Below are 26,528 nucleotides of genomic sequence, written 5' to 3'. Positions count from 1 at the left end.
GCCTTTGTAAGCTGTCCCTGTCTTTTGCTGTCCCCAGCAACTGGCTCCCTCCGGTTCTTACCTCCTACTTTGGGTGAGAGAATCAGTGGGAAATCAAGCTGGGAGAGAGTTGTACCCACCTTTGCCAACTCCACACTTCAGGTGGGGGAGGCGAGTTGAAGCACAAATCTGTCCCCTCCATCTTGAAAATGAGGGGACGCAGCCAATTAGAGAGAGGCTCATGCTCCCCTCCCACTGAAGGATGGTATAATAGGGGGTGTACCCACCCCAAGAAAGGGACCCATTGGTCCAGGCGTGCACACCACTGTAACACCCCTGAATTTCTTTTTTAGGGCTGATCCTGATCCTTGCCTCTTCAGAGTTGAGGAAGAAAGGAGGACTGAGGAGCCGTGTTGACAGAGGAAGAAGAGGAGACCAACTGCTTTGGCCCCCAGCCCTACCGGTCTGTCCCGACTCCAACCTGCCTATAGTGGAACCCCAATTTGGGAAAAAGGGGGTGGTGATGGACAGAGTTTCTGAATGATGCAGAATACTCTTACCAAGTCAAGAGATCATGGTTTTAATCCATCACCGTTTTTTAGCTCACTGCACCATCCCAGCTCAGAACCTGGCTACATGCAAATTAGTCTGTACCTGTCCCAGTGCATGATGGGAACAGGGCAAACCAAACTACCAAGCCAATTCTTATACTGGGAAGGAAACAAGCTTCCGGGGACCGGTTTCTGGCATCACAGCCTTCGTCGGCCCGGCTTGCCTGAATCCTGATGGTGCAATGAGCAAGGGACTCACGTCTGAGCATACCCTCCCACACTGAGTGTGGATAAAATCGATTTGGGAAAAAGGGGGTGGTGATGGACAGAGTTTCTGAATGATGCAGAATACTCTTACCAAGTCAAGAGATCATGGTTGTAATCCATCACCGTTTTTTAGCTCACTGCACCATCCCAGCTCAGAACCTGGCTACATGCAAATTAGTCTGTACCTGTCCCAGTGCATGATGGGAACAGGGCAAACCAAACTACCAAGCCAATTCTTATACTGGGAAGGAAACAAGCTTCCGGGGACCGGTTTCTGGCATCACAGCCTTCGTCGGCCCGGCTTGCCTGAATCCTGATGGTGCAATGAGCAAGGGACTCACGTCTGAGCGTACCCTCCCACACTGAGTGTGGATAAAATCGATTTGGGAAAAAGGGGGTGGTGATGGACAGAGTTTCTGAATGATGCAGAATACTCTTACCAAGTCAAGAGATCATGGTTTTAATCCATCACCGTTTTTTAGCTCACTGCACCATCCCAGCTCAGAACCTGGCTACATGCAAATTAGTCTGTACCTGTCCCAGTGCATGATGGGAACAGGGCAAACCAAACTACCAAGCCAATTCTATACTGGGAAGGAAACAAGCTTCCGGGGACCGGTTTCTGGCATCACAGCCTTCGTCGGCCCGGCTTGCCTGAATCCTGATGGTGCAATGAGCAAGGGACTCACGTCTGAGCATACCCTCCCACACTGAGTGTGGATAAAATCGATTTGGGAAAAAGGGGAACCCCAGCGTAGTCAGCAGTCCCCCAGAGCCCGGAGGACCTGCCCTGCACTCATCTGAAAGATACTGTCTCCCGTGAGCACCGAATTTGCTCAACAAAGACTCCAATACAAAATCCAGATCCAGGTGGCTCTGCGGTTCTGCACCCCTCTCCACCCTACGCCTATTCCCGAGTTAGAGTGGCCCAACACAACAAGGTCCTCTCCCCAGCGTTCCTGACCTGAGATCTGGTGATTCCCAACCTACCTCCAGCTTCAAGCAGGCGCTTGCAGCCTCAACCTGAAGGGTCACCCCGACTGGGGCTGGTAAATTCTGACGCCCAAAGGCACCCCTGCACAGTGCCCCACGGCCTTGGGTGGCCCAACCGCTGTGCAGGCATCCGCCAGAACCCAATTTACCTCTCCTACCAGTGGTTGCCTTCAGGAAATCTCCTTGCCCGAGCCTGCAGCCTTTTCTTCGAACCGGAGATCTCCATTCCAAACCACAGGGCTCACGGTGTCTTCTTGGCATTCTGCATCCAGCTGCCTCTGTGCCACTGGTGGGACAGCTCTTGTGCTGATTATTGGCCCCTGCAGTGCTGATCCTAATTCCTGGAGCTCTGCTCCTGCACCTGAGTGGCCTCCTCGTAAGCAGCCTCTGACCGAAGGCCCCATTGGCTAACATTGGTCCCCTGCACCCGGCCGCCCCAGTGCCGCTGGTGGTGCAATTTGAGTGCCTAACTGAACCTTGGGGATCTTTGGTTCTAACCCCCAAAAACTATTCTTGGAGGTCGAATTCTTACCTGTAAACCGATAACCTTCTTTCACCCATAGGATCCAATGTTGGAAGTTTTTGTTCCTAAAATGTTCAAAGTGCTAAACTGGTTGTGTATGGAAGAAAAGTAACTTTGCTTTAAACCAAAAAGGGTCTTGTTTACCTTTGTATTGTAGGATCCACGATGTGATATGTTGGCATATCACCCCCAGTAGTAGTTGATGTAATCGAAAAGTAATTTCTCTGTATTTTAAACTGTTTTAAAAGCAAATACAAACCTGTAACGATTGCAGTTCCATTCCCAACTGCATTTCCCTGTAAAGCTTTGCATTTGAAAGTACTTTTTACCCACCTATGCCAAGTTCTGCTTAGTTATAGAAGTAAAACATAGGTATACCTTTTTTATGCGTACCCAATTGGTCTGGGTTCGGTCTGTTGGTCTGGAATCTTTCTCGGAGTGTGTGGAATCAGTCCTTGATTGAGGGAATACAATAGATGCGTAACTTACCCTCTGGATAAGCCTAATTGCTCGCTCGCACTATCCCAAAGAGAGCCGTTAGTGATTATCTAATTTAGCCTCTGCTGTAGCTTTGGGGACTCGCTTGACTCTGTTCGCACTATACCTTGCGTTGGTAAGGTATAAACAGAGCCAGCTTCCTACATTGGTGGCAGCAGTGGGGTCTACGTCTTTGCATTTGTAGGACTAACTTAGCAAACACCTGATCACACGACAAACATCCAAAACATTGACTTTAGTACAACTAATTTTTGAATTGACTAGTTCTCAAATTTCCAAAAGTCTTGATAAGGCCTTCGATTAAGTCCTCGTTGCATTTTCTGTTAGACACTTAAGTCACTGAACTTAGATGGGGGGGGGGGGGGTGAGTACTTAGAACTTGCTGTGAGAAAGTGCCATCTTTCTTGCGTGGGATGCCCCCACTTTTTGCTGAATTGCTGAATGTACTTTGACTGAGTGTGCCCTGGACTCCTGCCAATCAGGTGCCCAGGGCCTATGTTCCTTCCCTAAAACAAACCAAACCCAAATTGGCAAACCCTGGCCACATGTCAGCCCCTGGTAAATGGTACCCTAGGTACCCAGGGCCTTGTGACCAGGGAAGGCCTCTAACGGCTGCAGCACTCATTGTGCCACCCTTAGAGGCCCTGTACCCTAACACACACACACTGCCTTTGCAGGCTGAGTGTTTGGGTGCAAGACAAAACAAAGAGTCGACATGGCACACATCCCTGTGTGCCATGCCCATCACCTACACTGCCATGGCATACATCAGCCACCCCTCTAGCTGGGTGCTTTATGCCAATGGTGTGGGCACAGGAGCAGGAGCCCTGCGCCCCTACAGTGCCCAGGTCCATTCCTGCGCACTGTAAGTGCAGTGCTGCCCTTTAAGAGTACATGGTGCTGAGAGCTCGTCAAACACGAGCTCCACAGCACCATAATGGCAACACTAAAGACTGGGAAGTTTGGTATCAAACTTCTCAGCACATTAAACCCACACTGATGCCAGTGTGGGATTTAATGTAACAAGCACCCCAGAGGGCATCTTAGAGGTGCCCACTTAAACCTAACCTACAATCCCCGTCTGCTCTGAGGCTGCCTAGGCTGCCACACAGCAGACATGTTGCTGGACCCCTGGGTAGGAGAGCCCCTGCTCTCCTGGGCCTGCAACAATGCACATCCTGGGCGAGGTGCTAAATCTCCTCCCCCAGGATAGGCAGGGGGAAGCTTCAAAGGCAAGCCGCCTCTGTGAGCTTCCCCTGGTCACTGCAACCCCCCCACTCTGGCGGGAAGCTTTGGCCGGAAACCCCAAATAAGGACAGGGGATGTGCCAGCCTGCCAACCCCACCCTTCAGGTGACCTCCCACCGTCCTCTCTCCTCCTCCTCCCCCCTCCCGGCCCATTCCACTCCAGCTGGAGGAAGATTACAACAGTTCCTGCCTGTTTGGAGCAACATCACAACAGACAGGTGGGTGAGACAAATCGTTCAATCAGGTTACTGTCTAGAACTCACCTCAACCCCCCCCCCCCCAAACATACCACCCAAACAGCGCCCAATGTCATTGGAACATTTATCACTGTTCAAGCAAGAAGTCATCTCCTTCCTACAAAAGAGTTCTACAGAACCAGATCCCCTGCACCAACAAAACATAGGAGTTTACTCTCTGTATTTTCTCATACCAAAAAAGACGGCTCTCTGAGACCTATTCTCGACCTCAGATCCCTAAACCTCTACATACACTCAGACCCTTTTCACATGGTCACACTTCAGCAGGTCCTTCCTTTTCTTTCACAAGGCGACTTCCTTGCCACTCTAGATCTCAAGGATGCCTACTTCCATATTCCCATTCACACATCTCACAGGAAATATCTCAGGTTCGTAGAGGACGGTCAACACTACCAATTCAACGTACTTCCTTTCGGAGTCACGACAGCACCCCGGGTATTCACCAAGTGCCTGGCGGTAGTGGCAGCTCATCTAAGAAGACAACACATTCACGCCTTCCCATATTTGGACGACTGGCTCATAAATGCCAGCTCATACAATCCGTGTGTACACCACACTCGCGCCACTATTCAACTGCTCCACGACTTGGGGTTTACAGTGAACCATACAAAGTCTCATCTACAACTGTCCCACATACAACAGTTCCTAGGTGCCACGATAGACACCTCAAAAGAGCTCGCTTATCCCAGTCCAGCCAGGATAGCAAGCATGCAAGCCCTCATAACCAGATTTCAGCCTCAACACACTCTTCCCGCTCGAGTGTTCATGCAACTCCTAGGGATGATGGCCTCTTGCATATTCATAGTGACTCACGCAAGACTCCAGATGCGTCCACTCCAAGAGTGCTTAGCACGCCAATGGAACCAGGCTCTAGGTCAGTTAACAGATCTGGTGTTGGTAGACGGTCGCACTCCTCGCTCTGCAGTGGTGGACCACCAAAAACCTTTCCAAAGGGTGACCGTTCCTAGAGCCAGTTCCACAGTTCGTCCTCAAAGCGGACGCATCGCTCTCTGGCTGGGGAACTCCTCTTTTACATCACACCATGCAGGGCAGGTGGACTCCTCAACAGAAATTACTCCACATCAACCACCTTGAGTTACTAGCCATATTCCTAGCACTAAAGTCATTCCAGAAGCAAATATCCGGCAAGGCTGTCCTAGTCCGCACAGACAACATGACAGCCATGTACTACATACGGAAACAAGGCGGGACACATTCTCTACCGCTCTCTCAACTAGCACAAAGCATTTGGAGATGGGCTATACCGCAGAACATTTTTCTCCTAGCCCAACATGTCCTGGGAGTCCAAAACAAAGCCAATCTGTTAAGCCGTCAAACGCAACAGATTCACAAGTGGGAACTTCAGCCACAAGTTCTTCAACCACTTTTTTCAAATGTGGGGCCAACCGCACAGACTTTTTCGCCACACACAAACACCAAATGCCCAAGCTTCGCCGCCAGATTTCCACACCTATTGTCCAAAGGCAATGCAATATGGATGAATTGGTCAGGCAGATTTGCGTACGCTTTTCCGCCTGTCCCACTCTTTCCACTGGTGGTGCGCAAACTACAGCAACATGCACTGACTCTCATCCTAGTTCACCAACTTGGGCCAAACAACCGTGGTACACCACATTACTGGAACCCTCTGTAGTTCCGCACCAAAAACTGCACCTCTCCCCACGCCTCTTAACCCAGAACCGTGGAGAGATCAGACACCCGGACCCAGCTCAGCTCAACCTTGCGATCTGGCTCCTGAGGTCTTAGATTTTGGCTACCTTAACCTTCCCCCTGACTGTATGAACGTTATTAAAGAGGCTAGACGTCCCACCACTAGAGTCTGCTATGCAGCCAAGTGGAAAAGGTTTGTTATAAATTGTCATAACAACACCATCAATCCCCTAAATGTGTCTATCCAACACATCATAGGTTACCTGCTACAGCTCCAAAGGTGTAACGTGGCTTATACATCTATCAGGTTGCACCTCGCAGCCATATTAGCCTAATTACAAAATAGACAACACTTGTCGCTATTCAGGGTACCGGCCATCAAAGCATTTATGGAAGGCCTCAAAAGAATAATTCCTCCCAGAGTACCACCCTCACCTGTGTGGACTTTAAACATATTTATCACTAGACTAATGGGCCCTCCATTCGAACCTCTACATAAATGTGAGCTACAGTTTTTAACATGGAAGGTTGCTTTTTTAGTTGCAATCACTTCTCTTAGAAGAGTTAGTGAGCTCCAAGCACTAACCATTCAGGAACCTTTCTTACAAATACTTCTTAATAAAGTTGTTCTACGAACTAATCTTAAATTCCTCCCTAAGGTTATTTCTCCCTTCCACCTCAATCAGTCCGCGGAGTTGCCAGTATTCTTCTCGCAACCACAAACAGTCATAGAAAGTGCTCTTCATACTCTAGATGTAAAAAGAGCGCTGCTTTATTACATAGAGAGAACCAAACCTTCTCGCAAGACAAAACAACTTTTCGTGTCCTTCTCACCACCACATCAAGGCAACCCCATCTCAAAATTTGGGATAGGAAGGTGGATTGTCAAATTCATGCAGATTTGCTATCACAAAGCAAAACAAACATTATCAGTTCCCCATAAAGCCCACTCTACCCGAAAGATAGGGACTTCAATGGCATTTTTAGGGAACATTCCCTTACATGACATCTGCAAAGCAGCTACATGGTCAACACCGCACACGTTCACAAAGCACTATTATGTAGATGTGCAAACAAAACAGCAAGTTAGTGTGGGCCAGGCTGTACTGAAAACATTATTTCAAACTACTGCAACAGATAGTGGTGGTCGCCGCTAAGGAGGGGTACTGCTATACAATCTATGCATAGTGTGTAATCTGCAGCTCATATGCCTCGAACAGGAAATGCTACTTGCCAGTATGCATCTGTTCTTGGAATGTAGAGCTGCAGATCCACACACGCCCACCCGCCTCCCCGGCTACCTTCATCTGTTCCAATTTTATCTTACTTAGATACAGCATACATGGGCATCTTATCTGTTTCTCACAAAACTCCATTTCCCCGGTGGCGAAAAACAATCTGAAGATGGAGCCGATGCCCATGCGCACTATTGTCGAAAGGAGGAGTCGCCTACCTCGTGACTTCCAAAGACTTTTCCAAGACAAAAACAAGTGCAAACATCCGGGCGATCTATGCATAGTGTGTAGATCTACAGCTCTACATGCCAAGAACAGATGCATACTGGTAAGTAGCATTTTCCTTAGTAAACAGGTGAATCTATAACATATTCTGATCCACAATAGGGTAATTAATTCCAGAATGTGTCAGGCACGGTGCTTCTGCGTTGGTACAGCGCGGTAGACCATGGGTTCCAGTGCCCCGCATCTTTCCTTTTAGTGGAAGGTGATATTCTGTAGCTGAGCTGTGCATCTCATAAGATTTCCGAAACATCCGCTTTGCGTGTGCTGAAACCTATGTTTATCAAATGGCACTGCCTAGCATTAGTGAGTGGCAAATATCTTGGTGGTTGTAACTTAGACCCAGAAGGGGCCTTTGTTACCCTAATGAGTCCTTTTAAAAATGTTTTTTTTTTTTTAAAGCATTGCTTGCAATATTGAATGGTGTTAATGCGTGATCTTGAGGCCTTTTCTAACCCTTGACAATTCTAGTGTAAGCAGCAACTTCTCCACCTCACTAGCCATGGGCTGTGCTAAAAGTGATGATCTTGGCAATCGAGCTGGAATTCCAAGGTATTGTTGCCCCAGCACACCAGGGGTAACCAGCGGTTCCCACACAGGATGGAATGGAGCCTAGTCCCTTGCATCGGGCCCAAGACTCTAATAAAAGGCCACACAATGAAATTGTTGGGTTTTTGTAGTCGTGTAAAATCATGGAAATGAGATGGTCAGTAGTTTTATTTCATAGTTGTATGACAAAATAATTATCTAAAATATTGGAATAAAATGATGTGCCTGGGTTGACATGTTAAAATCAAAGCATTTAAAACCTTGGAGAGTATACTAAGCATTGTTGAGCAGCGTGGCCTGGGTGACTCGTGCCGGCAGAGCAAACTGTTTAATTGTATTCACTAGTTTAAGAATCTTCTCCCGTCCCCCGCCTGTCCTGGGCCAGACACATCCCACCCTTAGCATGCCACAGCTCACCCCAGGATGACCTCACAGGTGAAGCATTGAGACACTTGCTGTGCATTGAAGCTGCAGGAAGGCAGGAGGAAGCGGTCTTCTGCATCTCCCAGCTGCCCCTATGATGATGATGATGATGAAGGGGAGGGCTGTGTGACCGATGAGCACAAGTGCAGTTCCTGGTGACTCCAAGTCCTTGTTTGTTTCTGCAGCTCAGCCGCTGAACGTGCGCATCAACATTGCACAGCTCTTTGGGAGTGTTGCTGCGGCCCATGTGGTGTGCCAGGCTGTGGTCCAGATGGCAAACACACGCTTCATGATCTGCCGTGACCTGTTGATCCTGCAGCAGCTGCTCCTCAAACTGGGCGACTCCGTAAGTTATTTCCACCTCCTCAGGTGGCTTTTGTTGTACTGGATTATTTTGCATTTCGTTGAAGTCCTTATCGGCCTTTTCAAAGCCCCACAGAGGTAACAATGATGGATGATGTTCATAAAGGTCAAACAAACAATAGATCAGACCAATGCAATCGTTACGTTGATAAAGATGTATGCCGTCCAATCCTTTGAGCGGTCATTGGGGGATTGTGTTGGAAAAGCCTGAGTGTTGAAAGCTAGACCTCTGTGGTTGTACAGAAGCCGGGAGGTGATTCTTTGCCTCCTGAGATGTGACAAAATGGGTTTCTGGTGCCTTCCGTTGTGACGGTGGATGGCTTGAGGATGTATGGTGAACTCTGTCCCAGTGGTGCTGCTCAAAAACGTTTTTTTCATGCTTTTCTAAATCTCAAACAATCAGATTTAAATCTTGGGTATTGTAGGAAGGTGGATTTCTGTTGCAGTAACCCCTGGTCATCCCCCTCCCCCCCCCCACTCACACACACATTTTGCCAGACTACTGTGCACTTTCTGTTGGTGTTCCCTGGGTCCCTGCCAATCAGGTTCCCAGGGCCTGTGTTCTCTCCCCAAAACTAACCCAATTGGCATCTCTGGCCACAGGTCAGCCCCTGATATATGGTGCCACAGTTACCCAGGGAAGTGTGACCATGGAAGGCATCTAAGGGCTGCAGCACTTATTGTGCCACCCTTAGAGGCCCTGCACCCTGACACACACACACTGCCTTTGCAGGCTGCGTGTTTTGGTGCAGAACAAAGTGAAGAGTCGACATGGCACACATCCCTGTGTGCCATGCCTACAACCCACTGCCCTGGCATAGATCAGTCACCCCTCTAGCTGGGTGCCCTATGCCAGTGATGTGGGCAAAGAGCATGAGCCCTGTGCCCCTACGGTACCCTGCCCTGTGCCCCTACAGTACCCAGGTCCATTCCTGGACACTGTAAGTGCGGTGCTGCCATTCAAGAGTACATGGTGCTGGGAGTTTGTCATTACGAACTCCACAGCACCATAATGGCTACACTGAAAACTGAGAAGTTTGGTATCAAACTTCTCAGCCCATTAAACCCACACTGATGCCAGTGTGTGATTTAATGAAAAATGCACACTGAGGGCATCTCAGAGATGCAACCCTGAAAAACGACCAGCCTCTGGTGGGTTCCCTGACTGGTACACACCAGCCTGCCACCACGAGACATGTTTCTAGACCCCTGTGGTGGGAGCCTTCGCTCCCTGAGCCCAGAAACAAGAGCCATCTGTGGCAGGGGAGCTTCAAAGGCCTGGCAGCTTTTGTAATGCAACCCCCAGCCCCTCCTGTAATCTGGAGCAGGCCCCTTCCTGTCTTGCCTCAAATTCAGCGGGAAAAAGTAGCCAGCCCAGGAGGTGTGCCCACCTCTGCCAACTCCACCCCTCAGGTGGGGGAGGCGAGGTGAAGCCCACTCATCCAGTGCTTGCCATCTTGCAGATGGCAGGCACTCCCCAATCAGGACCAGGGATTGTGCTCACTCCCCCACGTGGGGTGATCACACCAAGGGTGTAGTCAACCTAAGGTCAGTAGCCCATTGGCTACTGACCTCAAGACCCCTAAAACGCCCCCTAAATTCAGTATTTAGGGGGCAGCCCTGAACCAAGAAAGGAGATTCCCGCAACCTAAGAAAACGGACGAAAGAAGACGCCCAGCAGAGGAGACTGCAGAGAACAACTGACTTGGCCCAAGCCCTACCGGCCTGTCTGCAGTTTCCAGAGATCCAGCAACCACAAGAAAAGGACGAGAAGCCGTGCAGAGCTAACAAGAGGACGACACCCACTGACTTGGCCCCAGCCCTACAGGCCTGTCTACCCTCAAACCTGCTCCTGCAAAATCCCGGCGTGTCCAGCGGCCAGCAACCTCAAAAAGCCTGGATGACCTGCCTGCATACACACTCCAAGCTGTTTCTCCCGTGAACACCAGACGTGTTTGAACTGCAGCTTCTGGTGCCAGCCAGAAACCGTGAATCCAGCACACTCTGCACTCGCTGAGCCCGGCCTGTGTTTGAGTGAACAAACACCATGAGGAGGTCCCCCTGACGATCCTGACACGAGATCCGGCGACCCCTGACCTGCCTCAAGCCTCCGGACGATGCCTGCTGCCTCAGTCCAGGAGAACCTCCCCCCCCCACTGCGACCAGAGCGGGTAAGAAAATCCGACGTCTAAAGGCACCCCTGCACCCGACGCCCCACGGCCTTGTGTGCCCAACCCAGTGGTGCCTGACCATCCCTCTACATCCCAACTTACCCCTCGAAGTGGTGGTCACTCCTGGAAGAACTTTGTCCCCGAACCTGCAGTGTTTCTTTGTCCCGGAGAATCTCCATTGAATTCAACAGGGCACCCAACTTCAAAACTGCACCCTGTACCCGGCTGCCCTAGCGCCGCTGAGGGTGTCCCTTTGGTGCTAAATTGGTCCCCAACGTGCCCTGAGCGTAACCCTAGGAGCTTGGCTCCCACAACCCTGTGGCCTGCTTGCCAGCAGCCACCAACCGGAGTCCCCCCCTTTCCCCCATATGATAACATTGGGCCTCAACACTCTGCACCCGGCCGCCCTAGTGCCACTGGGGGTGCAACAACAGTGCATCACTGACCCTGGGAGACCCCCGAGTCTAACCCCAGAACCCTAACTCCAAGGACCGATTACTTACCTCGAAACTAATAACCTGTTTTTCCTCATAGGATAACATTGACACTTTTTCCTCTCAAAAAGTTTCGAAGTGTTGACTTTTGACTTTTGACTTTTGAAAACTAAGAATATTCTTTAAAAATCGCACAAATAACCTAACCGAATTTTCTTAACTGTTTGCAGGAAAGGTTCCAGTGCTGAACCTAGGTGTCCAGCACTTAGTAAGAAAAGTAACTTAGAAGTAACTTACCTGTGAATTGAATTTCCTTCCATAGGATAACATTGGTGGCTTTTTGTGAAAAAGTTTCTATGTGTCAACGTAATTACTTACCTGTTTTAAGTAGATGTCCCAGTGCTGAATCCAGGAGTCTAGCACTGGATTACAAAGTAGCGCGAAAGTAACTTACCTGTAATTTACAGGAAAAGCCTATGTATTTCAATGTACTGGTACAAAAAATTTCTAAGTGTGGACTTTTGAAATCTGGAAATATTCTTGTGAGAAAGTGGCTCTGTATATACTGTTCCCAAATGGGTACAGGGTGTACAGAGTCCACAGTCCCCAGAAGTTTGGCAGAGGCTAAAGTTAGATATAACCTTACTCTCGAGTGGTAGCTTGGTCGAGCGGTAAGGCAGTATCAGAGGACAGTGTAAAGCATTTGTTGTACACACTCAGTCAGCAAATGGTCTCATACACTCAATAACTGAACTCTAGGCCAATGGTTTTTATAAACAAAATATATGCTTGTTTTATTTTAGAACCAACAATAGGTATTAAAATATACTTTCTCAGAATGAGATGCTTTATATAAATACTTTTGCAATATGCAATTGACTTTTGTAGAAAGTTACAAGTGGTTGCAATAGGCAACACAATTCTAAACACAATAATGCATGGAGTTCAATGGAAGTTTCAAATTATTTGCCACAGATTACTTTTAGGATTACTTTTGGAATTCCAGTCCTGGGTCAGTACTTGGAATCAAGTGATAAGTTGACTTAATTACTGTGATGATTTTTAGACAATATGTTGCTATTTTAAAAGTTGACACTAAGAACATATTTCATAGAAAACAGTCAATGACTCCCTATGGCAGAAAATTCAAGTTGCAGGTATAGTATGTTCTCGTTACTTTTGTAATCCAGTACTGGGTGCCTATACTCAGTACTGGGACCTTTATCCAAAACAGGTAAGTAATTACGTTTTCAGATAGTATACGATTTTTAAAGAATATTTAAAGATTGCAGAAATTGACACTTAGAAGAAATTTCACAGAAAAACAGTCAATGATTTCCTATGGGAGAAAATTGAGTTAAGGGTAAGTACAGTTGTAAGTATTTTTCAGACTCAGTGCTGGGCACCAAGATCCAGCACTGGGTGCTCACCTAAGAGCAGAGCAGGTGAGTATTTTCGTTTTTGTCACTCGGCTGATTTTTGGTGAATATTTTAAGTTTTGAAAAGTCCACACTTAGAAGAAATTTCAGGAAAAAGCCAGTCAATGTTACCCTACGGAGAAAATTTAGTTATCGGTTTAAGGGTAAGTACTCGACTGGCAGAGTTAAGGTTCTAGGCATAGACTCTGGGGTCTCCCAGGGTCAGGTAGGTACAGTTGGTTCACTCTCAGCGGCTCAAGGGTGGCCGGGTGCAGAGCGAGTTAGGCCCAATGTTATCCTATGAGGGATAGGGGGGCCTTGGTTAGTGGCTGCTGACTAGCAGGCCACGCGGCTGTGGGAGCTGGGCTCCTGGCCACTTACTCAGGGCAAGTGGGGAAGTAGATAGGTGTAGAGGTTGCACTCCCAGGGCCACTCGGGCGGTTGGGTGTAGGGTGCTTTTGAGCCTTCTGGCGCTCAATTGATTTCAATCGTAAATCTCTGGTTTAGAAAGACTGCAAGCTCGGGGACGAAGATTCTTCACGTGCCACCACCACTTCGAGAGTTAAGTTGGGTAGTTGGAGGATAGGTAGGTACCCCAGGATTGGGCACAGGGAGCCGCGGGGCTCCGGGTGTAGGGGTGCCTTTTGGTGTCGGCAAATCTTACCCTCTGTTGATCGCGGTTGGGGGGGGCACCTGGTTCTGAGGCTGCAGGCTTCTTCAGAAGTGTCGCGGGAGGTCCTTGGGTGCCGGACTGGGGGTCACAGTCGCCGTGGGGTCGTCCTTGTGGTCTTTGTTGGCACAGGCCAGGCTTGGCGGGTGCAGAGTGTGCTGGGTTCGCGGTTCAGGGCTGCTGCCAGGGATTAGAAGTAGGTTTTGAGTAGAGCCTCTACTCATGGGAGTCCCAGGGGTTTAGAGTCAAAAGGTAGCCAGGTCCTCCGGGGTTTGTGAGGTTTCTGGCCACAAGAGATGCCGGGTTGGAGCAGGTTCGAGGGTCGACAAACCGGTAGGGCTGGGGCCAAAGCAGTTTGTGTCTTCCTCTTCTTCGTAGCTGCAGGGCAGGTCTTCTTTCTTCTTGCTCTTCTTCGGATTTCAGAATCTGGAATCTGGGGAAGTAAGGTTCAGGGTGCCCCTAAATACTAGATTTAGGGGCGTTACAGGTAGGTGAAGGGCAGGGACCAATGGGTCCCTGTCCTTGGGTGGGTACACCTCCTATCCTGCCTCTCTCCTGTGGGAGGGGAGCAGTAGCCTAGTCTTGATTGGGCAGGGCTTCCCATCTTCAAGATGGCGAGAGCCCGGAGATGTGCTTCACCTCGCCTCCCCCACCTGAGGGGTGGGGTTGGCAGGCTGGCACATCCTCTGTCCATATTTGGGGTTTCCGGCCTAGCTTCCCGCCAGAGTGGGGGGGTTGCAGTGGCCTGGGGAACCTCACAGAGGCGGCATGACTTTGAATCTTCTCCCTGCCATTCCTGGGGGAGGAGATTTAGCACCTCGCCCAGGATGTGCATTGTTGAAGACCCAGGAGAGCAGGGGCTCTCCTACCCAGGGGTCCAGCAACATGTCTGCAGCCTCAGAACAGATGTGGATTGTAGGTTAGGTTTTAGGGGGCATCTCTAAGATGCCCTCTTGGGTGCTTGTTACATTAAATCCCACACTGGCATCAGTGTTGGTTTAATGTGCTGAGAAGTTTGATACCAAACTTCTCAGTCTTCAGTGTTGCCATTATGGTGCTGTGGAGGTCGTGTTTGACGAGCTCCCAGCACCATATACTCTTAAATGGCAGCACTGCACCTACAGTGCCCAGGAATCGACCTGGGTACTGTAGGGGCTCCTGCTCCTGTGCCCACACCACTGGTATAGGGCACCCAGCTAGAGGGGTGGCTGATGTATGCCAGGGCAGTGTAGGTGGTGGGCATGGCACAGTGTGCCATGTCGACTCTTTGTTTTGTTCAGCACCCAGACACCCAGCCTGCAAAGGCTGTGTGTGTGTGTGTGTGTGTGTGTGTGTGTGTAAGGGTCTCTAAGGGTGGCACAATGAGTGCTGCAGCCCTTAGAGGCCTTCCCTGGTCACAGGGCTCTGGGTACCTAGGGTACCATTTACCAGGGGCTGACATATGGCCAGGGTTTGCTAATTTGTGTTTTGTGTTTTAGGGAAGGTTCATAGGCAGATTGGCAGGAGTCCAGGGTACACTCAAAGTACATTCAGCAATTCAGAAAAAAGTGGGGGCATTTCAATGTACTGCATTTACTAAGTATTGCAACCTACTGCATCCCCTGGAAATCAAATCAAGTACAATCTTCATTGCTTTTTAAAACTGTTGACAACGAGTAACTTATTACTGAAGAATTGAATGCTTACTTGTATCAGGCTGGCTTGGTTCTAATAAAATAACAGTACATCTTTTTATACAAACACAATTGGCCTAGAGTTCAGTTCTTGAGTGTGTGAGACCATTTGCTGGCTGAGTGTGTGCAACAAATGCTTTACACTGTCCTCTGATACTGCCTTACTGCTCGACCAAGCTACCACTTTAGAGAGTAAGGTTATATCTAACTTTAGCCTCTGCCAAACCTCTGGAGACTGTGGACTCTGTACACACTGTACCTCACTTTGGTGCAGTATATATAGAGCCAGTTTCTTACAGGTATGCAGCAGGGAGGGTGTTGAGAGTATAGAGCCTTGAGCATATCACCTTCCTGCAGATTGTTGGCTTCTTACCATGCAGGTGCATCGAATATTGAGCGAGCCAGAGCTCAAGTGATGCATGGCTTATGTCCAATCTCGCATCGATTTGTAGGGTTGGAAAGTCTCGAGTGACAGACCCTTGGTAGAGCTGAAATGACTTATTAAACACTACACATTGCAGTGGAGGTCTTCAGCTTAAGGGTTATGTGGCCATGGTGCAGCACACAGTTGTCAGACTGCATGGATCTGTAGTTAGTGGAATGACTTCCATGGAGGTTCGGAGTAGATATTGTTAAGGTAATCAAACCAGCTAAGGGGATTTTATGCAATAATTTTAGCAAAGAAGATTTCAGAGTAGTCTGTATAAGTGATGATTTACAGTGTGGCCGCTTTGTTACTTCAAGAGAAGAATAGATCTCAACGGTCAAGGACCTTTCCTCAAGGCAGAGGAAGAGTTAATCCACATGGAAGGACAGTTTGAAAGTCCAAGAATTAGACCCGCTGGGCCTAAGAAGCAGGATATTGGTCTTTGGGTTGTTGCAGCAGGGGCGCTTATGATGCGTTCAGGACTATGTTGTGGCTTCATGATCGCTCACACAGATATCACGAAGAATATGCTTTATTTGTGCTGATGGTTGAAGGTGACGTTGCTGTGATCTGGATTGAATAGTGTTAGAAAGTCTGATCCCTTTGAGCACCGACTTTAGATTTAGCATAGGCACCAGCACAAGCACGCCTAAGCTCCGGTATAGTAGCCTGTCTGACAGAAAGCCTACGAATAGACTTTTTTATTCTTCCACCCTCGCTGTGGAGGAGCGAGCACAGGCTTGCTTAGCTTCCCACATGTTGCACATTTTTCTGATATCTGTCTATTCCTCACCTTGCGAATACCCCTAGGTATCGAAGAGGGAGAATCGCCTTTGGAATTCCAGTGCACAAGTTTGCACGTTGTCTGCACTACAATGTTTGTTGCAGCCGGTGTTGTATCCCTCATCTGAAGAGTCGAAAGGGACGATGTTAATGTGAGATATGCTGCACGGGTGGTGTGTTCTTTCTTTGAAGGTCTCTAATGCAGAGTCTACTTTGTCTCTAAAGAGACTCAAATTCAGCAAATGACAAGCCCATGGGAGACTTTTGGACATTACTAGAGACGCCAGTAAATCCTATCCGTGCATAATGCCGAAGTACCATGCTGGTACCAACTGTCCTACCCAGTCAGTCCGTGTCTGTGCTCGACCAGATCACGTACTTCGCCTTGTCTTGGTCATCCTGAATTATTTGTGAAGGTTAACATAAAGGCAATCGGGTACTGCCAGCGGGATATCACTCACATTAACATAACCAGGCTGACAGAGGAGAACATCGGTTTCCCTAATGCCTTGCTACGTTGTGACTGTAGTCTGATTGGGTGGTTGGGAACGCATTTGGTTTTAGCCGGCTGGTCGGAGCCTGAACCATGAGGCTCTCTGCTGTTGGGTACTCCTGGAGGAGGGGTGGGTGCCCTGGGGTTGGCCGGTCTCATCGGCTGTTTTTTCTGTTGACAGCAGAGCAAGATTCTGCCTTTGCTCAGATCCCCACAAGGGTGTCTGTGAGGCCTCCTGAAATGGAAGGAGTGCTTCTGAAGAGATCTTCCCTGGCTGCAGGACCTCAGTAGGTTCCTCTGAGGGAAGCTGGAGGTCAGTAACTATAGATCACCTTACTTACCAGGAACTACAGATCCTTCTGATCACCGTAGCGAACGGGACTGATTTCTTGTTAAGGGATCAGGTGGCAAATTGAGGCCAATGTCAGCAAAATGGTCAAGGCCTCTTACATATCCAGAAACGTTTTTGTTGTATTTATTAATTGTATTCTTTCTTCTCCTCGTATAATTTGTCTTCCCCTTGGTATGTTCCCCTTTTATTTACCCTATTTCCTTTATGGTCCATTCTGGCCGGAGTTAATTATACAATGTTGGGGTCATATCCTGCGAGTCGTGAGGTGTTGGTGTGGCGGAGAGATGAGACCATAGTAAAGAGTTTTACTTATCCTTATGTTTCCAGTAATCTATACAACACTTTTAATCTTCATATATTGCGATGTATCAACGGCTGCTTAATGTTCCTCCAGGTTGAAAAATCTGTGAGGTAGCAGAAGCATGTCTGAATCAGAACAGGTGGGCGCGACTTTGATCTAAGTTGCGGCTTATTTGCCCTTTGGTCCGGCAGCACTATGGGCTGGTCCTATGGCATCATAGACTCACAGGGAGCAGGCATGATTTCGGTGCCACCTCTGGAGTCGGAATCGGCATCTGTTCAGGAGTCAGGGCGCATCTTAGAGCTCGGTCAAAAGCCACAGTCTACATCATGGAAGGCTCTGCTGGCAGTAACCTGACTAAAGATCTCCTCGAATCCATGGAGGACAAAAGCGCAAATCCTGAACCATAGCCTTCTACTGCGGTGTCACCAATAAACACAAACTCGAGTAGGACTAGTGAGGGGGATCAGTTCTGAGGTGGGCAACTGGGACCAATATCTGGAGGTACCTTGATGTCCACTCAACTTCTGATGAAAGCGGATGGGACGAGGGGGTGCCTTGGAATGGGATGGCAAGCTCTCTAGGGAATGGCCTCAAGACCATGAATATACTCGCGTATTCCACTTCAATCTCGCCTTCTGAGCCTTCCTGCGGCGCTTGGCTACGCAGATTTTGACCTCTTTGTGCATGATGGCATTCGTATTAAATTGAGCGAGTTTGTCGCACAATTTTAGCCATGCGAGGAGCTGAGACACCCAAAAGAGACCTCGTGAGGGTCCATCGCTATTATCGGTTTGTGGCAATCTTTGCAGATTTTGAAACCGGTCACTTCTGGGACAGGCCAGATGCAGAGCCACAGACTCAGCAGCACAAATGGTATTGCTGAGAAAATATCTCCAGAGCCAGTCTTGCGATTTGGGTTTCACAAGGTGAGGAATCAATGGTTAGATGCAGTATTCACCAGAAAGAGCGTTTCCGAAGGTAAGTAAGTTGTGCTTTGCTGCATGGATTTTGGCTTCATTATAATGTGGGTTACTTTGAGGGGCTGTGCTGCAGTTTCCAGGTTTGTATTCTGGATGAAATTGTACAGTAGTGGGCGGCTACAGACATGGCTTCATGACAGACGGTATTGGTTTCTCATTGGTGTGTACAGAGACAGGGCTCATGTGTGTAACTCTTTCTGTTATAGGTCTTCTCCGGAAGAGGACAACTACTCCATATTCAGCAGGACCTGGTACAGCGCACATCGCACCTGCTCTCAACCTACTATGTCATCCGCTGGGCCAGCCAGTGCTTGGCTTCTGCAGTTCCTGTTGATGCTTTGTAAGTTTGATTTTTGGCCCTTCTGTCCAGTGTCATGCTAGGCAGCTAGAAGCTTCATAGGGATGGTTGGACCTCAAAGACGAGGCATCTTTCGGAGTAGTTCTTGGCTCCTTGAGTCTACATGGCCTAGTCCTTGCCACTTGCCCATATATTTAAATAAGGATGCAGAGCGAATTTGGTGTGTAAGGGGTCAAATCAACAATGAGAATTGTGTATATGGATGTCTGCTGGGTGGATGGGATATAGAACTTGTGTGAGGAAGTGTGCTCAGTATGGAAAGAACGGATTGGGAGCGTACAGCGAGAGCGGGCGATTACTGGTGGGGAGCAGCACATTTAAACGCAAAGTGTGCATTCGGTGTCCGCAGGACTGGATATGGATTAAAACTCACAGGAAAACGCCTTGGCTTTTCATCTTCCTGAATCCTGCACATCGCGTCTGATCGAGGCTTCTAGCTGCGGATCTCTTGCCTTTGAATCTTCCAGGGGATCCGGCTGGATCCAGAAACCTTTGCATGAGAAGTGCCCATGAGCGCCATCGGGTGGCTCAGTTCGGCTCTGCATGATGTCGGCATCGTTTTGACATCGCGGTCCTCTATATTGGTGCCACCCAGGCACGCGGCCATCACTTTTTTTCTTTCTGTGCCAGTTAAGTGCTGATGCGGAGAAGAGGTACCCCTCTTTCTTTTTTGACAGGCTTTTTTCGCCATTTTTTTCTTCTGTGTCAAGGATGTCATCTAGACATACAGGGTTCAAACCGTGTGGTGCCTGTCACCGTGCCATGTCAGTAACCAACCCCCACCTCGTTTACTTGTGGTGTCGAGCGCGACCACGACAGTCATGCTCAGATTGCCTGGCCATGGCTCCGAAAGCCTTGCAAGAACGATCTATGAAGCTCCTTGCGACCCGGCAGTCAACACCGTTGAGCACGACTCCTTGAAGATCCTAGTCCCGTTCAAGGAAGAGAAAGTCATGGGACCGCTCCAGGAGCCCAAAGTCCTCTCCTCACTAGAGGTCCTCGGGCACTCGGGGAAGATGCACAAAAAAGTCCAAACGAACTTCAACTTCACCTAGTCTGTCATCTGTCAACTATACGGATAAGGAGCATTGATGCTCTAGGCGTGGTTCTGCGGAGCTGGAGCCAGGTTTAACTCTGCGCCTCTCCCCCTTACCCCCCATTTCCTGTGAGCCGGAGCAACCACCGCTAAAATTAAGGAGTTTTACACGGCCATGTGCCTTTGGGACCGGCGGGGTCAGAGGAGGCTCTACGCCATCGGCTCCGGCCACAGCACCGTTTGAGGTCTCATGGGTACGATCCCGGGTCGAGGCTGTGGCATGACACGGCAGCCTTTGCCGATGTCGGACCTTAAGTCGATGCTTTGGGTGCCAGTCCCATCCTGATACCTGATGACTCTAAGCCAGGTCGACTCCGGCACTGCCCAGAGGATTTAAGTCGTTGCCGGTGTATTTTAAAGAAGTTTCAGGAATGGGTGAGTATTGGAAGGTGTCTATGGACCCTTTAGGACAACTACTAGACGTTTCTGTGGAACAGTTGGACTGGTATGAAGATCTTGGAGAAGCCAGTGGAATGGACATATCTCCAGATACTGGTATCCTCCCTCCACCTAGTGTGGCTACGGAGGAGGGGGCATCTTATGCCATGGCTGTGAGGAGGGCAGCAGAGGTCCTTGACCTGGAGCTGCCGTATGTGCAGGTCAGGACTAATCTTCTGACTGAGATGCTTCAGCAAGGTCTTCAACCTATTCCGTACCTAAGAACAAGAGAAATTCAAGATGCTTACTTTGGCTCAGGTCTTGCCTGCCCTAGACCAAAGAAACTGGCTGGTAGCATTGGACCTGCAGTATGTGTATTTTCACATCCTCGGCCTGCCTGCCCACAGGCGTTGCCTGCGGTTCAAGGTAGGCCGCGAGCACTTTCAGTGTACCGTGCTCCCCTTCGGCTTTACCTGCGCCCCTCGGGTGTTCAAGGTGATGTTCGCAGCTCATCTGCGCAGGTTAGGGGTGTCAGTTTTCACAATTGGGTCAGTGGCTGACCCCTTTCCCTTCCCCAACCAGATCTCACAGTAGTGACAGATGTGTCTCTCCTGGGAGAGGTAGAGATCAGGGGACACTTGTCTCCAGCGGAGTCGGGGTTCCACATAATTTTTTGGAGCTTCGCATTGAAAGCATTTCTTCCTTCTGTCATGGGGAAGTTAGTGCAGGTGTTCAGGGACAGCACCATCACCATGTGGAACTGCAACAAGCAGGACAAGGTGGGGTCATGGACCCTTTGTCAGGTGGCTCTGCGTCTCTTGAATACGCTGGAACAGCAGAGCATAACCCTGGTGGTTCAATACCTGGCAGGTTCTCTGAACGCCGTAGTGGATGATCTCAGCCGTCAATGTCTAGCGGATCACGAATGGCATCTCCAGTCGGAGGTGGCGCAAGGTCTGTTTCAACAGTGGGGAGAACCTTGGCTCGATCCATTCACCTCCGAAGAGATCGGCAGTGTCAGCAGTTTTGTGTGCTGAAGTTTCCAAGGCTCTTATTGGTCGGTGACGCTTTTCATCGCGAGTGGAGCTCAGTCCTGCTGTACGCCTTTCAGCCCACACCACTCCTGCCCAGAGTCCTGAAGATCAAGAATGCCTGGGCCCAATTCATCCTTGTGGCTCCAGAGTGGGCCCTGAGAGTCTCCAGACCTTCTTCGAATGAGCATCGATCCTCTGGTCAGCCTGCCCCTTCGGAACAGGAGTGGAGGGTTCTCCACCAAATCTGTCAGCTCTCCGCCTTCTTGCGTGCAGATTGAGTGGCGACGGTTGATAGCTTTTGACCTTCCTCCCGAATTATGTAATGTTAATTTGGCGGTCAGGCGGCCCTCCACTTTAAGTTTACGCCTGCAATTGGCAAAAATGTATAAAATATTGCACAGAAACATCTTGACCCTCTTTCTGCTTCTGTCAAATATTCTTCTCTTCATTCTTGCCCTTGGCCAGCAGGGCTCTGCATTGGGTCCTCTCAAGGGTTCTTAAAAGGGCTTATTCATAGGTTTCCACCTATGCTCTTTGTAATGTCAAAGGGGGGCCTTAATTTGGTGCTCACATTTCTTTTATGTGCTCCCTTCGAGCTTTTGCAAAATGTTGCCCTCTGGCTGGCTGCTTACTGTCAAGGCAGCCTTTCTGGTGGCGATAACATCTGCCCTGAGGGTGAGTGACATTAAGGCTTAATCATGCAAGCCTCCCTACATGATGACTTTTGTGGATAAGGCGATGCTTCGCTCCTGTGCTTCATTTTGACCAAAAGTGCTGACCCCATTCCATCTGGGTCAGTCTATCACTCTGCCAACCTTCCTCCAACACCCCCCTCCCCCGCATCCCTCTAAGGAAGAGGAGCATCTCCACCGTCTGGACCCAAAAAGGAGGACCAACTCTAGGTTGGTTGCGTGGGAGCTAAAAAAGGTCGGTCAGTGCAGAAACTAACGATTTCGTGCTGGGCCGGTCTCTGCATTTAAATCTGCTACGTCCTAGCTAGGAAGCAGTCTCCTGAGGGCTTACAGGCCCATTCATCCAGGGTAAAAGCTGCGCCCATGATGCTGGCTCTGTGTCCCAGTCCTGGACATCTGCCAGACAGCAACGTAGGAGTCTGCACAGGTTTGCCAAGCACTACTGCTCGGACAGTCTGGTCCGCAGGGATGGGCATTTAGACCGTTCAGTCCTGCAGGGCTTTTTAGTAAAGAAAATGTGTCCACCGCCTGGATGGTATGGCTTGGTTAGCTATTCAAAGGTAAGTAATCTGCAGCTAGAAGTCTCTATCAGATGAACAAGTTACTTACCTTCGCTAATGCATCATCTGGTAGAGACAATATCTAGAAGCAGGTTACTTACACACCCGCCCATGCCTCCCCGCTGACTCATTTGATCTGGCTAGGGTTGTTCCCTTTTCAGGGCCCTAGTTGAGACACTCACACACGCTCTCGCTCTCTACTTTTGGCGTGGAAAAGTGAAAAGTAGCGGACGTCCATGCACCTGGGTTGCGCCTATATAGAGGACTGCTACGTCATAATTGATGCTGGCAACGTCATGTGGCGCTGAACAGAGCCACCCTATGGCACGTGGGGGTACTGCTCAAGCAAAAGTTTCCGTATCCAGCCTGACGCCTGGGAAATTAAAAAGTAAGGACTCTGCATCTAGATAATGTCTCTACTAGATAATGCGTTACTGAACGCAAGTAACTTGTTCTTCTAAACAAGGGGAGAGGAGTTGGCCTAACGGCTAGGGCGCTCGACCTCGGACCTGGGGAACCGGGTTCGAGTCTCGGCAATGACGCTGAACTTCCTGCGATTCTGGGCAGATCACTTAATCTCCCCGTGCATAACAAAAAAAATGAATGTGTCCTCATGTAACGTAACTGGTGCTATGTAAAGCGCTCTGATACCCGGTACCTTTGGGTCAAGTTCGCACTATATAAAACTCTGCCACAAAAAAAAGTCACTGTTTTTGTTGAGTTACCGGCTGTGTGAACAGATTCTTGTAGTTTAGACTGAACGCCCAGGCACATAGTCTTTCTGCTTCTAGGGTTTGCTGGCGCCAGCTGATGCCTTTGGATTCTCCTGCGAAGCAGAAGCTCTTGTATTTAAACCCAAGAGATCTCTTTAGTGTGTGTTGCCTTGTGCTGGGATTGATTAGTCCTAGGACAGTGGTTTTGATAAGTATTGTGTGATTTGCCACTTCTGATGATCGTGCTGCTGTCGCTCCTTTAGACTTTATTCATTGACACTTGCTTCAAGGAAGGCTGTTGATTCCCGTAGCCGGCACATTGGACCAGCAAAAGTATAGATTATACACTTTAATCTACAACTTTTGAACTTGGCCAGCTGCTGACTCTATTCATAGACATATTTTCATATTTAATTAAAATCCAATCTAACCGCAAAGTCAGATTTTTATAAAATATATGGGAAGTGTTACTTTCAGAAAGCACAAAGATCAATTGGCGTGCGCCCACAACTAAATTAACTTCAAAGGAGCCTGTCCTGTCACAGTTAAGAGTCAGGCTACAACTGCAAATGCCCCAGCTGTTTTCACCCTCGTCAGGCTGGCACCAAACCCGGTGGGAGGAAAGCTGCCCCAGAGCGCGTTCTGGGTGACCACAGAGGGAGGAGCTTAGTACCCTGGCCACACCTCTGGGTGTGCACTCGGGGGCAGCATAAGGAGAGAAGGATTTCCCCATCTTTTACTTTGAGAGTGAGGGGACTGTGGGATAGTTTGCAGTCGAGCAAACGAACTACTGAGAAAGTGGGTTGCTCCCACAAACCTTTACCTCCTTGGTTAGAGAGTGCCCATTAATCACCTGCACCTCCTCAGAACCCTTTAGAGACCTGCGGAAGAACCAGAGAGTCCTGGGCCTGTTCTTTGTGACCGAGAGAAGCCCTGGAGGACTGGACATGGCCCCACTTGTACACAGGATGAAGAAGTGGCCTCCACGGCCATCTGACCGACCGCCTATGCGGCCACCGTGACACAACAAGAGGCCATTTCCTGGAAGTGCCCAACTAACCAGAGGCACCAGGACCGGACGTGACTGTTGGCTCCTGCCTGATTCCTTGAGAGTCTCGAAGGGCCCTCCCCTTCGGTCCCAGGGGGCCTTAGAAGTGTACGTCTGTGCTTGTTTGGGCTCCAGAAAAAAGCTTGAAACCTTTGAAAAATATTTCCTCCAGAGTTCCAGGGGTACCTGCGGGGAAAGGATCAGCCCAGCAGTTCCACATATTGTATTGAATTTGTTTTTATGCTTGTCAAGGTTCCCAGTAAGTCCCTTTCGCTTTTTCAAACTTCTCAACTTCCATTCTTTCACTTGGTGTGTCTGACCGGGGCGACTCCGTAGTTGGCTTCAAATCACACCTAGGCCCCGCTCTGCTGCTTCTACACGATCGTTGGCCCTATGTACATTTTGGTTCTATTTTACTCCAACAATTTTTGTCTATTTTTAAATTGTGTGTACTATTTTATTCTGTTTTGAGTGGCTTATTCTACTGTGTGCACTGCTTAGATGCTTTTCAAACTGCCTTTGATTTTAAGCCTGACTGCTTTGTGTGACGTTGCAAGGTTTATTTTTGTAAATGTGTGGCATCTAGCAGGTGGGAGCCTTATCCCTGTGGTGGCCACTTATCCACCCCAAATATTAAATAGGTTTTCAGTGGAGCTCTAACCAAGATTATTACATTGGAGCGTTGAGAGCTCAGTTGAAGACGATGTAGAGTCTTGGGGCCAATATTGGCTGCAATAAGCCTTCTGCTCCAACATTCCAATCTTTGACTTTGTTTCTGCTTTTTTATATAGGACATTCTTCCCTCAGTGGTATAATGTTCGCATAGCCAGATCTGGCTGCGGTTCAGGCCTATAGCTTGAGTAAAGGGCTTTTAACAACTGGCATAGCCTTACGAAGTACCAAATAAGTTAGTTTGGTTAGAAATCTTTAGGATGATTTAAATTATATCCACAAGAATTGCATCCTTACCAAATGTTTAACCAGTTCTTTGCCACTAGTCGGATGGTCACCAGCACACACCAGTGTGTGATCTTTCCTGCTGATTTACAGCCATCTCTTCCACCCGGCTGTCATAGAAACATTCCTTGACTCAGTTGCCACAATCATCTTGAAACACCATAACCTCTGCAAACGTCGAGATTGCAAGACTTGGTTAAACGTCTCAAAGGTGCAACTACAAACGAGGTCATCAGTGACCTAAAAGCACTGCACCTGCTTCAGCGAACGAGACAAACCCTGGACCTCTTCACCTCACCCAAAGCTGCTAATCACTGCAAATACCAAGCCTCCTCTCGTTCGTGATTGTCTACGAAAGCGTCCCACTAAGCTGATGACCGCTTCATTACTTGTCCAAAGAGCGCATCGGAGCACCTGTGCAGAGTTATGCCGAACTGACGTAGGCCTCCCACTTAAGGGACAACCTCATCGGACCCCACGGCCACAGCTGAGGACTTCCATTTTAGGTCGACCTCCACGATCAGCCAACTTTTTCCTGCCCAAGAAGGGCTGGCATCGAAAAAAAAGAAACTGTAGTTGGTTCAGCAAGGAACTGAAAGAGGGTAAAAGGGCACAGGTCAAGTGACTGAGGAACGGGTGTGATGAGGCACATAAGATACCACTGTGACACCACGTCAAGATTTTTACAGGGTGGTGAGACCCCTATTTTTCGCCCATATCCTGTCCAGAAGCAACCCGCCCTTCAAATCATCTACAGATGTTTTCTGAATTTAGGGATCCTGGTGCCACTGCTTTCTACATCACTCAGTAGGCCTGCTCTGCGACCTGCTTTGTATGTCATTTGTAGGCCAAAGCATTTGGCAGAGTTGTCTTTCTTTAAGCAGACCCACCGTCAGAACTGACATCCGGATGTGTAACCTTACCCAGCGCCAAGGAGCTTGAATACTGAGGTCCAGAATGGTCAGCTATGATTGTTTGTTGGTTCACTTCACGCATGCTGTCTGGTGGCACGCGGTTCACGACCTGTGGATCTGTAATTCTGCATGCTCTGAACCACTCCACCTTACCATGTACACCCCGATGCATGCAAACCGTAGCTTGCAGCTATTCTTTCTAGCCTGCACCAAACTGAGGAAGTCCAACACAATC

The 26,528-nt window shown here is 48.9% G+C and overlaps 1 protein-coding gene across 1 annotated transcript in view; it reads left to right on the top strand.

Moving 5' to 3' along the window:
- The window catches only part of NUP160 (nucleoporin 160), a 521,427-nt gene that overhangs the window by 270,866 nt on the left and 224,033 nt on the right, over positions 1-26,528 (top strand). Inside the window, exons 17-18 of the mRNA XM_085646519.1 lie at positions 8,661-8,821; positions 18,750-18,883. Coding sequence (XP_085502645.1) covers positions 8,661-8,821; positions 18,750-18,883 — 295 coding nt within the window. The remainder of the gene's footprint in view (positions 1-8,660; positions 8,822-18,749; positions 18,884-26,528) is intronic.

The sequence above is a fragment of the Triturus cristatus genome, chromosome 3_1, assembly GCF_964204655.1.
Source record: "Triturus cristatus chromosome 3_1, aTriCri1.1, whole genome shotgun sequence".
In the NCBI taxonomy this organism is placed as follows: Eukaryota; Metazoa; Chordata; class Amphibia; order Caudata; family Salamandridae; genus Triturus; species Triturus cristatus.
The sequence above is the reverse complement of the archived record's forward strand: the minus strand, read 5'-3'. Positions and strand labels throughout refer to the sequence as shown.